The 16,502-nt window shown below is 43.0% G+C and overlaps 1 protein-coding gene across 1 annotated transcript in view; it reads left to right on the top strand.

Annotated features, from left to right (window-relative positions):
• maml3 (mastermind-like transcriptional coactivator 3) overlaps positions 1 to 13,157 on the top strand; it is a 101,867-nt gene extending 88,710 nt beyond the window's left edge. The window contains exons 4-6 of the mRNA XM_088373023.1: positions 6,377 to 6,643; positions 7,686 to 7,761; positions 9,006 to 13,157. Of these exons, the coding sequence (XP_088229149.1) occupies positions 6,377 to 6,643; positions 7,686 to 7,761; positions 9,006 to 10,081 (1,419 nt within the window). The 3' untranslated portion in view covers positions 10,082 to 13,157. The remainder of the gene's footprint in view (positions 1 to 6,376; positions 6,644 to 7,685; positions 7,762 to 9,005) is intronic.
• The last annotated feature ends 3,345 nt before the right edge of the window (positions 13,158 to 16,502 follow it).

The following is a 16,502-nucleotide window of genomic DNA, read 5'->3' as shown; positions in this document are numbered from 1 at the left end:
ACACCATGAACGAAGCTGAAATGCGTGTACGTGTCAGGCAATCTTTCAAACACACATTCAGGTTTCCATGGTGACCGTTTCCAAGGGGATTTACTGTAGCACCTGGTCCCTCTTAGGGTGGTACATTCAGTCGCTCGCCACGAGCACTTGACGGTCACCAATGATCTCATCCTCTCACTTTGTTCTCATTTTCTTTTCCTAGCTTCCATCTCGAAGATGACTTGCTTCACTCCTCTGTCCTTTTAAAGTGCACCTTCTGTCACATCTTATTCCCCTCAATAGTCGGCTTCGTAAGACGAGAGCACGTCCTCTGCCTATCAGTAAAATGAAAGAATACTTTTATCAGCATATAATTAATCAGCATCAGTTCATCATTTCCTCCACGGATGAGTGTGTCTTATCTTCTGCCTGTGTGTCTGTGTGTATGCTTTGGTGAATGTACAAGCCATATATATTACAACTATATTATGAATAAGGACAAAATAAGGACAAAAGGACAAGACCGGAGGAAAAACTGGCAAAATTTGGTAAATTGCCCATCTCTAGCTGTTAATGTGTCACTTTTTGCGACAAACTCTGGGTTGATTGAGAACAAGTACTTGGCAGTGGTTTTGCCACAGGCAAGCAGGTAAAGCAGTCATTTACGTACATGAATCCTCCCCACATAGCAGGCTAATTTTAGCGAGACGACAAAACCAGGGTGGAAATTGTGCTATAATTTTTGTCCTTTGGGTATTTTTGGTAAACACTTTCTGGTAGCTATTTTAGAATCCGAATCTTTATTGTGATTGTATGTTTTCAAATCCAGGTTTCATAGCACTGCACCGTGTTGATTCACTTATTGGCAAAGGATTCGACCCCGTTTACTGTTCTCTAATCTGAGTGTGTATAGTTACTTCCAAACTGTTTTCCTAAGCATATACACTCTGTGTGTAGTTCAGAAATAGGCCAATTCGGGTTTAGAGCCCAGAGATGTTAGAGATTAAACAGACCACTGTGGGGAAGAAGGCTGCTCTCCAGCAGTTTAAATATAACTCTCTTTGGGGAGAAACTGACTATATGTGAGAATGAGGAGGTGGTGTTAGGGACAGTGGGTGACTTTGGCTTCATAGAGTACATCTTCATGTCCTTGTTCTTGTACGTGTGTGGGTCAAAGTGGTGGCATCTTCACACGTGGACTTGCAAGGCTATTTGAATATTGTCAGGTCTGACTGCGCCATCTGCTCACCGTTGATGTGTATGTGGTGATACGCTATGTCGCGTGTTTAGTGAAGCTATCTGCAGGAGCAGCAAATTTGGGCATCAAAGAACACAAATGTGTTGGGTTTCCTCAAGTTGGTTCTGACCAGCACATTTCATACTTCCTGAAAAGCTCAAGCGCAGAGCGCCTCACTGCAGCACACTTTACATGTGCTTATTATAGTTGAATGTCAATCAGTGTAGAAATATTTCACTCGCAGTCTCTTGCCCTTGCACAATCAAATGTTGCTCATCTGGATTTGGGAGACAGCCATGCTTGTTGTCACTTCATAATGAGATGCACAGTGCTACGATGCATTTCCTCCAAGCTTCCTTCTGTCCTTTTGCTCTCCGTACAGTTTGGCCTTTGCTAATTTGTTATCATGGCATTGCCATTACACATCGTGTTGCACGGACTTTCCACAAATTATGTGCAGGTGTTTATACTGTCTGTCCTGCAAGACATTTCATTGTAGTTGTTATACAGAAGAATTGTATTCTATGTATTTTGCAATCTTCTATTTTAAAGTGTCCACTGTGCAATCACATCAGGTAAAGCAAGTCTAGTTATTTGATTCTTAAAATTTGCAACTTGTCCCGTTGGAGGTTGCCACAGCAAGTGAATTGCATGATCTGTTGTACGCCAGACGCCTTTCCTGATGCAACCCACCCATTTCCGTGATTCATACTCGGTACCAGCAGTGGCTGGCTATTGGGACATTGGCTGGGAATCAAACCCACACCGTCCAAATGAAAGGCAGCAACATTTACTCCCAACACAACCAGTGCATATGTTATACGAAATAATTGTTTAGCTTGTTCAAAAATGTGTTCATTTTTGTACTTTACTTTAAACTATATCAAACTAATAAAATGTACTTGTTATACTAAATAAGTTTCACTTTTAAAATGCAAAATGAAGAACAACTAGCGAGCTGCAGGCTGTGAGAGGAGCCTGCTCTGCCCCCAGCGGAGCGGACGAGAAGGATGGAGTGTTAATTATGTTAACGTTTTTAAGTTACGAGCACCCTCACACCCTTAAACAATTTCCTTCTGAATATTTATTACGCTTAATAAATGTTACTTCTAAAATGTAGAATGAAGTATAACTGGCTAACAAATTCAACAACAAATTTGAAAACGTTTTGGAGTTTCTGAACAGAACGTCGTTCAAAAGTGCTGTTCGGTTATTCAGAGTGCTCTAAAAACAGAGTGCCGGTGCGCTCCATCGCGATTTCAAACAGGGACGCATTGCAGGTATGAATCGGTATGCGAATGGTTGAATGTGAGACTTTGTAAAGCGCTTCGAAGACCAGGGTGTTGATAAAAGCACTATATAAGTGCACTCCATTTGCCTTTTATCAGTCCGACACTGTAAAAATGAATGAACGAATGGATGGATGGATGGATGGATGGATGGATGGATGGATGGATGGATGGATGGATGGACGGACGGACGGACGGACGGACGGACGGACGGACGGATGGATTAATGAATAATGGCATAATACACTGACACCCTGGGGAAAAAAATCTGCAAAACGGCAAGGCCGTGACAAGTGTACTGCAATAAAGCGAAAGCTATTTCATTACATTAGCCAATAGTACTCTTGTAATTTATTTAGGTAAGTTCAGAGGAGTCTTGAGTGACATCCCATTCCTAATCAAAAGGCGTCAATATAATGCCGGCCCACCCCATGCAGATACAACAGCTTCAACCCTTCTGGAAAGCTGTCCACAAGGTGTAGGAGTGTGAATATGTGACCGTTCCTCTAAAATTCCCCAAATCTTGTTAATTTTTAGAGCTTGTGCCTCAAATGCGGCGCACAAGCAACTTGACACGGTCCCCCGTGGCCCACTCGTGGGGACACGTGCATCCATACATCTAGTTTTGAACAAGCACAACACATAGAGCTAACCACGCGTCCTTGCCAAGTCTGTTCATGTATGGAATATCATTTGTTAACAAAGTTCATTTTTTTAATGAAAGTTTCATACCTCAGTCGAATTGTTCATAACTAAAGACATATGCAATTCGAGATTCCACTGTTAATAGCCTCCAGAAATTGTATGATTTGAAATAAAAATAAATACATTGAAAAATGTAAAAATGAACATAACCATGATTCATTTTTCTGTGTAAGATAGGAATGAAATGAACTACTGCCTTCTTCACCACACACAAATACACACACACCCACATCTGCATGCAATCACTCACTGACACACACACACACACGTGCACACAAACACACAAGCACACAAACACTATATCCCAGCTTGCTTCACATGTAATGTAATTGACTGTGCTCTGTATGCCTCATAACCCAATAAAATTGACAGCCTCCGCCACACACAAACACATTGTGCTTGAACCAACGCATGCACACACACACACACACACACACAAACACACACACACGCATGCAACCTGTAATGCATCTTTTTTCCACCACATCCTTTCTTCCTTTCCTGCAGCAAACTGGTAACTTGACTTGTGTACATGGCAGCCTCAGTAGGCATTGACCCATTTCTGTTGCACAGTGCAGAAGTGCCAGAATGTAGCGACTGTCTGTGGGGACAGACAACAAGAGGTAAACAGACAATTGAGATAACTCGTATTTTATAACATTCACGGCAAATGTGACAAAAGATTCCCAAGCAGAATATTTATGTACATGGAACAGATTAGGTGTGGGATCATGAGTGTGTGCCAAGTGTTGTGAAGGGCAACCATAGCTTCTGATCCAAGAACCATCTGGTCCTTGCCGCAGCAACTGTTGCTTTCTTCTTTTTCTTCCCGAGGCCACCGTTTTCTCCTCCTTGATCTTCTCCCTCCCTCACTCCACCTTGCACAAAGCAGCTCAAATGTCATCTTCCTCCTGTCATTTGGCAGCCTTTTTGACATGCAATTGTATGCTTGTTTGTCCTGCATCGGTTTCCTATAGCCTGCTTATATACCACATAAACACACAACAACGCAGACGCCCAGGGGCCCTGTGTTTTCCAAAAGATTGAAGAGGAGCAGAGAGAGTTTTTAATGGTGGAGCATTTGGAGAGATGTGGAAAAAAAAGGGTTGTGCGTGGGGGAGACGGCAGAATCGTAGATCAGAGCAGTCATGATTGAGCCATCTGCTAAGAGACCAATGACACACGCACGCACACACGCACACACACACCAACACACGCACACACACAGCTGTTTTAAGGTCACCAGTGCCACCTGTTGGTCAGCTTATGAAACTACTCTGGTTCCCTCCATCTCTGTTGTCTGAATGTGGTGAACCGAAGGAAGCCAGCAGCGATAGTCGAGACGCGCAGCTGAAAGCATCGATCAGTCTGGTGCGGCTGTCTGCACCATCTGGAAACGACGGTTCTGGTTTCTCCACCGGGTTTTTGTCATCTCCGACGCTTCAATACAGTTTAGGAGGCTGAAACTTAATCCCGCATCTGCTGTCTTCCTACACCTGCAGGTGCATGTGCTATGTCGTTGAGTCATGCGAGAGACTGTGCTGATGCATTTGGATGTGTACAGATGTCACTTTGCCCTCAGACACCTACTGCTTCCCTTCGTTGGGCTAAACAATATCTAGTCATCGAGCTTTAGGAAATTCATACAGTAAATGCTCCCCCTGTGAGCCAAGCATATTAGCATATGGCTAAATGGGGAAGGAAATGCTCTTTATATGCTAATAAGGAGATAATATATGCAGTAAGGACCATTGCTATTGCGGAGACTCAGGATGATGTGGCTAAAGATACCTTTTTACGCTTTTATGCAACAAAGCGACTGAATTTATGCGGTGTTGTGACACTTTTGGGTATCTCCCTTTGGAGACATCTGTTTCGAAGATACAAAATATGCACATGTGCTTGTATACAATAGGTATAGAGAATACCACTTCACTCAGATGAAAGTCATTTGATCACTCACAGATAGTGATTCTTGATCATTCCACTTCATGTTGCAATTGTGATTTATTTTCATTAAATATATTTCAAAACTTTTTTGAACATGGCTTAAATGTCACCAAATGTAAACTTTTTTTGCACTGAAAACTTGTCATTACGATATGACAATGCTAATAGAATGAATCCCATTTTACAAACCAATATGAACTAGAAACAATAAATAATTTCAACAGTGATTGAATGTTGCAGTGTGTGTTCACCAAAACATTCCAATAGTCCAGATGTAATCTATTGTGAATACTGGACTGAAAGAAATAAAGACATTCAAGTGTTCCTTAATGCAGCTTATACAGCCGTCATGTATCTGCCAGTGTAAATAAGAACAGCAGATGCAATGAACAACAAGCCAGGGTTAAATACATGACAATGCATTAAAAGTAACATAGAAAGAAAATTCAACAAAACTGGCAGAGACGTGTGGAGTTAGAACGCATGGTCAACTGCCAGTTGGTTCAAAATTTAGTTCAAAGATCAGTTTGGGCTCATACAGTTCATGAATGCTATTATGAGCACATTAGCTCACACAGAATATGAACACCGGATTGTCATTTTACCACAGGGTGCAACCAAATATAATAGACACAACCCATTGAAGAAAAAAAAAAAAAAAAAACGATGACCAGCTAGGTCATCCCCGTTCAAGTGACAGAAAAAAAACAATGACCAACCAGATGATACAAAACAGGAGTCCGTCGCACCGCCTTTTACAGCACCTTATACATTTTCGAAGATGCAAAGTAAAAAGAAAACATAACAGAGGGGAGTGGAGAAAAAAAAGCCCAGACTAAGTTCCTGTAAAGAGAGCACAGAATGGATTTTGAGAAAAAAACTCAGCATCAAAGGACTGTGCGGAGCAGGCGACGTGGCTTGAAAATCTAGGTGCTTGCAAGTCGTCAGCCAACACCGCAATCCGCCTCTGCCTCCACCTGGGGAATTTCGGGAGAGTCCCAAAAGGCCAGTCCGTTTCAGGGCCTTGTCAACCCCCACCTCACCCCCAACCCCGACAACAACTTTTTGACGATTAGTTTGGTGCATGACGGCCACCGTTCACACTCCACCACCCTGTCAATGAATATCCGCGGGCCAAACTTTAGTCCCAGTATGTCGCCAGTCGCCACCCATGACTGCCCTCAATGGAACTGACAATTTCCGTATGTCTCTCCAGGAGCAAGGTGTAGTGGGTATGTCCCGACCTCCTGGCGCCATCCCACCTCCACACCCTGCCGGCGGCGTGGCCTCAGGGGTGGGGCCTAACCAGGGGTCAGGTCCACCTCCAGGCTATGCGGGAAACCAGCAGCAGGCAGCCATGATGAAACAGATGATGGCGATGGAGCAGGAGAAGAGGGTACAGATGCACATGATGGAGCAGCAGAAGCAGCAGCTCTTCAGAGAGCAGAGGCAGCAGCAGCATCAGCAACTCTTGGCCGAACAGGTGAGCTACACTAAGTGGAGATCCATGACATGTTATCATTTTGGCCTACATTGTTTTTTTCTTCTGTACAGTGTATTTTTGTCCATGAATAAGAGCAGCTTATCCATCCCCTGATGTTCCCCACTGTTGTCTGGCTGCATGTCTAATTACCCTCTTCACCACTTCCTTTTCATCTCTGCAGCATGTGTGCACGCTTATGTTCATGTTGTTGGCCACATCCCACCTGCTGTGATAATGGGCTGTTTTCTTTTTACTTCTCTCTCTGTGAGTGAATCAAGTGTTAACCAGTCTTGGACTCTGAAGTCACCACCCACCATGTTACTTTTCAATTGGCTCTGCAAAAACATACACAGATGTACTTCAATTGCAGTCTGGAAGGGAACACCCCGCTGAGGTTTAGTGTGTCTCTTCTGAATTACAGAAGCACGCACAGCCCACGCAAACGCAATGGGCTGCGACTTCTGCTTCCGAGTTAGCACTGGTCAATCTGTATTTACTAAGTCAAGTCAAGTCAAGTTTATTTGTATAGCCCTAAATCACAAGCAGTCTCAAAGGGCTTCACATAGACAAAAATTGACAATTATTCTCAAAGCATCCCCTGATCTTAAGCTCCCAAAATATCTAAAGATGGATTACACTGCAATCCAAGTACCAAAGTCTGGCTTAATGTCTCTATTAATTTGGGGGGGATTCCCTATTTACACATACTAATGAAAGAACGCACATGCGCAGACAAAAAGCACACGCTGTAAGTAACTCCACGAGCATCACTTTGATGAGATTTCAAAACATCTTACCAGTGTGTACACCACATCTGCTTTTAATACACTCTGCTAATTTGTCTTTTGATTTATAATGTTTATTTTATATGACATTACATTGGTGTGTGTGTGTGTGTGTGTGTGTGTGCGTGTGCGTGTGCGTGTGCGTGTGCGTGTGCGTGTGCGTGTGTGCGTGTGTGTGTGTGTGTGTGTGTGTGTGTGTGTGTGTGTGTGTGTGTGTGTGTGTGTGTGTGTGTGTGTGTGTGTGTGTGTTTGCGTAGCTCCAACAGCAGCATCTCCCAAGACAGATGGGCCAAGGCCAGAGGAATCCCTTCCCTCAAGTCAGTCAGTATCAAGGTGAATAACCAACATGAGCAAACATTTCTACATGTATTTAACTACACACCGAGTCCAAAGAAGCAGTTTGTAATCAGACATAGATGGTCTAAACTCAATATTTACAAAAATACCTCATTAGTCTTAGAACCAATAGTTAACTGATCCCCTCGATCTGTTTCTATCAATTATCTATTAGATTATTTTTCCTACCTTTGTATATGTGTGTGTGTGTGCGTGCGTGTGTGTGTGCGTGCGTGTGTGTGTCTGTCTTTTAAAAAAGAGAGAGATTTCTCCTGCTCTGCCTGTTACCAAGGCAACTTGTCTGTCCTGGATCCCCCAGAGTTCCGGTGAAGTCAGAGAGATGGATGAGAGGAGTGAAGTGGGAGAGAGGATGGAGGGGGGTGGCAGCAAGAAGAATAGGTAGATGATCTGGAACGTGGAGAGGCTGGCATGAACGACAGAAAGTGACAGAGAGTGGGTGTGAGGATGATGGGGAGATGACGACTATTCGGTGAGGGAGGTGCAAATTCGGGATGAATGGCTTTTGTAGCCATCAGAGAATATATAACTGAAAGTCCAAAAGATATCAAGTAGGCCACGTGGGCCTTTATCTACGGAAGTAAGTAAAAACGGTTAGTTTCTTGTCTCGCCGCAAATTTCAGTCATGCTCACGTTTAGTATGTCTACAATTATTAGTGCCGTACGTCTACTCACTGCACAAATCCTGAGAGTGTGATCCTCTTTGTTCTCGCACTGTTACTGTTGCACGCCAAGCTGTGAGGTGAGGGATTAGTGGAATGATGTCAGAAGTGGGTTTATTACAGGATTTAGAGCAATTTCCACGCTAGAAGACCTCGACAGGAAAGAAAAGTGTCACTAACTCCGTAGTAGGAGTTGAATTTAATTCACACTGTTTAAAGATGAAGTATGTTAAAGTGGAACAAAATACATTTTGTAAATGACGATCTGGAAACCTCAAACTTCACTGGAGCATTATTCCATAGATAAATTATTCATGCATGTAATATCTGCCTTTATATATTTAGTGAATGTGTTCTTAATCTTTAAGAAATGCAACCAGAATGTTTTCAACTGATTGAATTCACTCACCATAGCAGTAGTTTTTAGTTCTGATGTTTCACTTCAATGGTTTAAGTTCAGCTGTCACCACCACCCTTCTACAAAATGTCCATGTCTTATAAATGACATTATGTGGTTGTCAATTATTATTGACCATAGTACATATTATGTATTATTTACAGGTCCTCCTCAAGATCTGGCATCTAGGAGCCAAGCTCTCCAGAGCATTCGGGCTGCACGGCTTCTCCAACAGCAGCAGCAGAACCAGCAGCAGATGGTCCAGATGAGCTCTGTCCAAGGCCAGGGGAGCTCCGTAGGACCCCAAGCTGACATGGGCCTACCCTACAGCACCCAAGGGTCTAACCAAGGTTCCCTCTATGGGCTCAACCCTTCCATGAGCCAAATGATCCACCAGCAACAGCACCAAGGCCAAAGTGTGCAAGCTTCCCTCGGTCTTCCGCAGCAGCACAACCCAGTTGGAGGGCAAAACCGGCAGGCGGGCGCAGGTCCTGGAGTTGGAGGTATGCCGGGTGGGCCCGGAGCAGGTGGCACCGGAGGCTATGGAGGACAAGGGATGTTGATGAATCCCATGGCCCAGCAACCCCTCAAAGGCCCAACTAATGCCAAAGCCCAAGCACAAAGACTACAAAGTATGCTGGGAGCGGGCGGCGGTGGCGGCCACATGGCCGGGGGAGGCTGGCCACAGCAACAAGGACAAAGTCTACAAGGCATGGGAAGGACTACGGGAGCAGGAGGGGATAGGGTCGGGTTTGGCCCCGCCCAGGGCTACGGAATGCAGCCAGGTCAACCCCCACGAGTGGCCAAGCAACATTTTCAGGGGCCTGGCCAAGGGATGGCCCAGGGGATGGACCCCAGGGTGGGCAACCCGGCAGCGGGTATGGGTGGCCCAATGGGTGCTCACATGGGCGGTCAGCCAAGGACCAACCAGTCCCGGCCCATGGTCATGAGCCAGGGATTAAACCAAGGAGTTTTGGGTCCAGGGGTGGCTGGAATGGGGGCGTTTGGGCCAGGCCCCGGGGGTACGGGCCTAGGGGCTGGTGGGGGGTCTGGACCCTATGGACCTGCGGGTGTTGGTAGTCAGACGCAGGGCTATCAAAGGACAGCCAATCAAGACATGTCATCCTATGGATATGGGGGCGGGCCCTCCAGTGGAGGAGCCTTTGGATTGGGGGATGGATCAGGAGCAGAGCTGGACTCGAGTGACGGTTGGATGGAGGAGTTTTTCCCCAGCCAATAGCCTATAAGAAAACTGGAGACGAGTTTTGACTGGATGAACTAAACATTTCAAGATGCAAATGTTGTCCAATGTTAACTGTTGTCTGTGTAGAATCTCAGTCACGCCGCAGGAGTGCAATTGCGGCAACTTTGATCCTTCTTGGTTGTCAAATATTTATTTTCCCAAAAGGATTCTTCTGTTAGGAACCTTAGGTGCAGAGCTTCCTACATTTGTCTCTGGGTGTGTCTCTTGGAGGTTATCACATACACAGGGTTGGAATCAAATGTGGCAAGCTTTGGGTGAGAGATCTTATGACATAACCTCCTCGTCTCTTTGAACAGGACCTTTCTGGTTGGACCTAAAGCATATGGCTTTCTTCAATATTTTGACACAAGGGTCCTATACTTTGGACAGCCGACTGGACCCAAAAAGGATGCCCTCCTAAGTTGAGCCATGCCTTTGTGTAGCTAGCACCGCATAAGCATTTCACTAGAGCGACAAATATGGCAACTCTGCACCTAAGATCTAGAAATGAAGAAGCCTTTTGAATTCAAGGTGAAAACATCCAGATGCCAATTCAGAGTTCCTGTGTTGGGCGCGTGTATGTGCACTGAGAAATCATTTTGTCTTGTGCAAGAGCGTTTTGAGCCGTAGCTTCAGCACATCAGAATGATGGAAGGGAAGAAAAAGTTGCCCTCAAGACAGCAGTTTATTTGTGTTTGTGCCACCCAGCTCAGTGCTTCACATCTCTCGACTGTGTGAGGAGCTGAGAGGGAGTCCAAAGTACTCTCAATCCTGCCATTTCCTGTCTTCAAAATGTGCCCCCCATACACACTCCAACACGCACCAATAATTCTCCCTCCATCTCACGCTCACTCTTTCCATTTGATCTATTTGTTGCCCCCCTACACATCTTTCCCACCCTTTCTCCAGAGAATCATTCCTCTCAACACTCCTTTCGCTGTTGAAATTGTGAACATCACAACAGAACAAATGATGTTCATCTCTTTCGCCGCACAAGTGAGAGTCTCTGCCCTCGTCTGTTTTTTTTTTTTTTTTTGCTAGGCAACTGGCTTGTTTTTTCATTGGAGGGAAGGGGGAGGTCCTGTTTCTGTGCATGTCTGGGGATGACAAGCATCCATGTACAGTAGAAGAACACAAAGAGAACGAAGGAGCTAACAGGCAGCTAAAGCTAGCACATGCACATTCAGTTGTTTAAATTGACGACACATGAGTAATCTGCGAGGATGCGTGATAGGTTGCGCTCTGCCTGTGTGGCACAAAGCACATTGCATGCGTTGGACACAGTGAAGGCGAAATGATCACTGGGCACTGAATGTATCCAAGCACCACAAGTGACTTCTTTTATTTTAAAAAAAAAAGACAAAAGTGAAAATTGCTCTCATTAAGCCCCCCCCCATGTTGTTTTCTTAGTTGTTGTTTGACCTCCAAAGTATGATGCTAGTTAATGTCTTTCTCGTTTAAAAAAAAAAAGAAAAAAACAACCAAGTTGAAATTGGCCTTATTTAATTTGACTTGTCTTTTAAAAATCTTTTTGTCCTCTTCTTGCAGCACAGCCTTCTCTTCCATCGCGTCACATCCGTTTGCTACCTTGTGGCTTTCCTTCACTACCGCACGCTGCAATGAAACAAATGCGCTCCGACTTAATGGTGTCATACTATAAACCTACTGTGAAGAATTATGTTGTCCCCTCTCTGGTGCTTTACTAGAAAAATAAACCACTGCTAAACCTTTGGGATTTATTCATTAGATTCCGTGATTGCTTGTTCTGCCATCTCGTAGAGCATCGTACAGTTTAGCTTCCCAGGTGAGAAGCCTGAATTTTCCATCTCTTTTAGGGTTTGAAAATCAACAACATGTCGAAAAGTGTCAATGCTTTTCAGGATCTTACCTCCTCCTTCCATAATTGTATCATTTTGTGGCTGTGCGTTATTGTGTCGTCAGCTCATCTGTGTGAATGTTTGGAGGATGACGCCGTAGTTAACAAACCAAAAAGCCTTCTTCCCTGTAAAGGAACTCCATGCCCATTACTGCTTTTCTTTTCATGGTTGTTGGTATTGTGTGATCCGACCCTTTAAATAAACACCCTAGAAGAGCTGGTGACTTTTTTTAATACCTGCAAATGAGGTTGTGTTTTATTTTTGTCATTGTTTGGGGAGTTGAAGTTCTCCATTTGTCTATACCGAGTTTGACAATTGGTTTATTTTGTAGCAATTTTATGAGGACATTAAAACAAAGCCTTTACTTGAGCCTTTCTTTTGAAAAGTAGTCAAACTTCAGTGTTGGTGTCCAAAACTTTGCAAAGAACTCCAAGTAGGCTTCAATGACAAATAAACCAACACCGTCAGAGCACTAAAGTAGGTTGGCCTTTGTGAGGTGGTGAAGCGCTCCTGCGTCACTCTTAGGGTTAGTCTTGTCTTCTTTAAAGTGAAGGTTCATCCTGACTTTGTTTATTCGCTTCAGCAAAACAAACTTCCTGCAATTATCATTGTGTTCTGGGACCAAGTCTGTAGACAACATTTTAACAAAACAAAACAAAAAAACTATTGTTAATGTTTAGTTTAGTGTTATTTTTTGTTTGTTTGTTTGTTTGTTTGTTTGTTTGTTTGTTTGTTTGTTTGTTTGTTTGTTTGTTTGTTTGTTTGTTTTTTTTACTGGTGCTGACATACAGTATGTGATTATAAGAAAAAAAAAATATATATATATATATATATAACATAATGGCTATTTGTAAATATGTTTTTACAGGTTTAATTACATCAGATAACAGAACAGTCTCTACTCTGTAAAGAATTACTGTTTGTTGGCCAATATAGAGAAGTATTTTTAATTTAGACTTTTTTGTTTCATGATTAACCCATCTGAGCTATGCCATTGCACTTCAGACAATGTCTTACTACTAATTTCTATTGTCAACCTCCTTTTCTTCTGTTTATTTAGTTTGAGAGTTGACTGTTCTTAAGCAGTGCTTATTTCTTTTTACTCTGTACAGAACTCTGAAACTGTAACAAAACAGAATTACAAAAACTTTTTTGTTTTTAAAATATAATAAAGAGAATGTTCTCGCTGATCATAATCAGTTGTTGTTATTTATTTCTTGATCTATGACTTTGTGGTCTGCAAAAGATTTCAGAAAACGAATTCGTCAATACTGCTTTCGATTCTTATGAAGTTACATACAGTTGAAAGACGGATACGTGAGCCCTTTAAAAATATATATACCTGGCCACATTTGTCAAAAACATGATCTGATCTTCATTACAATAGACAAGAAAATAATAATAATATCACAGAAATTACAATAGGTTTGTCTATTACATTACATGGTTCACGCTTCACAATACAGAATGCTGACCTTGCTGATATGTCTTGCCACCATGTGTGACGACAGCATGTGTATCAAATGCACTTGCAGAAATACTAGATGTTGTTTGTGATGAGATTTTGCTTGTACCTCTGCTGAGGACATCGTGGTAGTCTTGCAAAGTGTGGTCTCTTTGTGGTTTTGCACCTTCTGCATGCCCTTGAACTTTGTTGCATTCTATTAGTTCACCACTCGATGGCACAAAATTCTACACGCTCTCACTTTACCGTTTAAGAGCATCAAACGAACGTAAGCCTGCCACAATTTGGCTTTAGCCTCAGGTGCTTCTACTCAACTATGAATGAGTTTATTTACCTGCCATTTGAGTAGAAACACATGTGGCTAAAGACAAACTGTGGCAGGCTTTTTACTTTCTGGACTGGAATTGCGCATCTCTGTCTTTTGCAATGATTCGTTCATGACTGTACTACCACAACCATGTTTGAGGGTAGATGTCCTTTTCGGAAATGCTGTGCTACACTTCCAGATCTAACGAGAGACACTCCTTCCAAAAAGTTCAACTTTTGTCACCTCAGCTCATCAACTTTTTCACCCAAATTCCCCCAAACGTCAATAAAATCATTCAGATGTTTTGTTCTCTATCATTTGTTTTATTGTCTCAAAGTAAGACCTTAAAGGTACTTCAGACGATCTTTCCGACAGCTCAGTGGCCTAGTAGTAGAGTGTCCGCCCTGAGACTGGAAGGTTGTGGGTTCGAACCCCGGCCGGGTCATACCAAAGACTATAAAAATGGGACCCATTGCCTCCCTGCTTGGCACTCAGCGTTAAGGGTTGGAATTGGGGGGTTAGATCACCAAATGATTCCCGAGCGCGGCACCGCTGCTGCTCACTGCTCCCCTCTCCCCCAGGGGATGGATCAAAATCACATGGGGATGGGTCAAATGCAGAGGACAAATTTCACCACACCCAGATGTGTGTGTGACGATGATCATTGGGACTTGACTTGACTTTCCGATTTGTCCGTTTTTGAATACTGCGCATGCGCACGTTCCTTCTCCCCACCCTTACCTGTTGGTTTTAGGAAACGCCTCCACACTGACATCCGCAAGCGCCATATTTGAAGTTGTGTATACAGTCAGCAGCTGACTCGAAGTTAAGGGACTACATGTACAACTACAGCCATTAAACAACCCTACTAACCCATTACTTACCCATTGTGTCTCAATATAGCTGACATGATTCAAGAAGGCCGTAAAATGAGTTATTTTCACAAAATATACAGACAAACATACCTGTCCACAAGAAATTTGGCTAACAGTGCATCACTTCCCTTCTTCTCCTTCAGTACACACCAACGCAAAAACGAATCGCCAAGAATAACTCGTGTGTTGGTTTGTTGTTCAACCATTTTCCTCCTCTTCTCAAAGACGTCAAAATCAGGTTTTCTTTTGCGAGAATTTTATTTTATTTTTATCTAACCTTTATTTACACAGGCAAACAATTAAGAACAAGTTCTTAATTGAACCTTCATCTCGGGTGACCAGACGTCCTCTTTTCCCCGGACATGTCCTACTTTTGCTACCTAAAAAATGTCCGGGGGGGATTTCAAAGTTGTCCAGGATTTTGTTTGATTGCCGTCGCCCACTTCAGCGCTCTCACCGACAGTTTTTAGGGCCATATTGTTTTGCAAGATCATTCATACGCACTCCACGCTCATGTTTTCTTATGTTTTCTTGTTTTAATTGTCAGGAAATCATCACCTTCTTGGGACGCTAACTGACGTCATCTCGATGTGCAGCTGTCTAGTGGGATAACCATGATGACGTCGTATGTTGGCAATTGACCGTATATCTCCAAAGAAAATTTGGGGGTTGACTTCCACTTTGATTATTCTGTCAATAATAGCACCGATGAACCTATGACTGTTATTTCACGGACCACACAAAGGCGCAGAAGCTTGCTGCTGGGATACATCTTTTCCTAACACCTTCCTTTGCTCTCTGTCAGCTGCCTTGCCTCCTCACTGCGACCACCTTTATCTACCTTCCCTCCTCCAGTCACTGCTAAATCTCTCTTCTCTTCACAGTATAGCTTCTTCTTTCTCCTGTACACACCCGCATATCTGCCATAGATGCCCTGTTCTCCCATCTGACGTTGATAAATGGAGACTTGCAGCGGTGACAACAACATTACTCATGCTCAATAGCGACACCATCTTGGACAGAGAAAAACGAGATGAGGGGGGATTCTGAAGGACAGCAGGGTGATGGGAGTTGGGGGCGGCTGCTGGCAAAATTGTTCATTGCATTCCCACACCCAGAAACATGCTTACAGACAACCAAGAGGTTCATTACTGCTATGAAAACAATAATCAATAAATCAATCAATAAACAAATAAATAAACAGATGAAAGGTTTAAATTCTTCAATCACGCACACGAACCCAATGAGGTCAGCTGAAATGTAAACAACAAAAAAACCTAGAAAATGCAATTTCAAGACAAATTGCGTGTGAAGGCAAAGAAGCTGAATAAATTCGTGGGGAATACTGCAGATTGATGCTGGAACGAGTTGAGTTACTTGAGAAATGTAGAAATGAGAAGTGTAAAGTGAGATTTTGGAAAATTTGGCGTAAATTTCAAAATTGAAAATTTGGAATTTCTGCTAAGTGGGAAGTTGTGGAATAGGTAGGCAAATGATGAACAGTTGAAAGTTGAAATGGGTTGAATCGGTTAGAAAATGTAGAAATTAGAGCAAATGTTAAATGCCCCAAAGAGAATGAATAGGAATTAAAAAAAAAAAAAAAAGCGCCATTTTTGGTCATTTAGAACGAAACGAAAACTACAGGTTTAAAAGGTTCACTTTGGAATTCTAAAGTTGAAACGAGTTGAATAGGACAAAATTGTAAAAGTTAGTGCAAATGTTGAACACACACGTGGGATTCGAACTTACGGTGTCAGCACACAAGACAAGCATGTATACCCCTAAACCCATCAATCTCCCTCAATAATTTGTCACGATAGCCAAGTTTCCATGAAACGCCAAAACTCAGAAAGCTGTTTACAGGGACGATTTTATAAAATGCAAAATTTTGGAT

Source organism: Syngnathus floridae, chromosome 4 (assembly GCF_059516105.1).
Source record: "Syngnathus floridae isolate MCC-2025c chromosome 4, RoL_Sflo_1.0, whole genome shotgun sequence".
Lineage (NCBI taxonomy): Eukaryota > Metazoa > Chordata > Actinopteri > Syngnathiformes > Syngnathidae > Syngnathus > Syngnathus floridae.
This window is presented reverse-complemented; position numbering and strand designations above follow the sequence as displayed.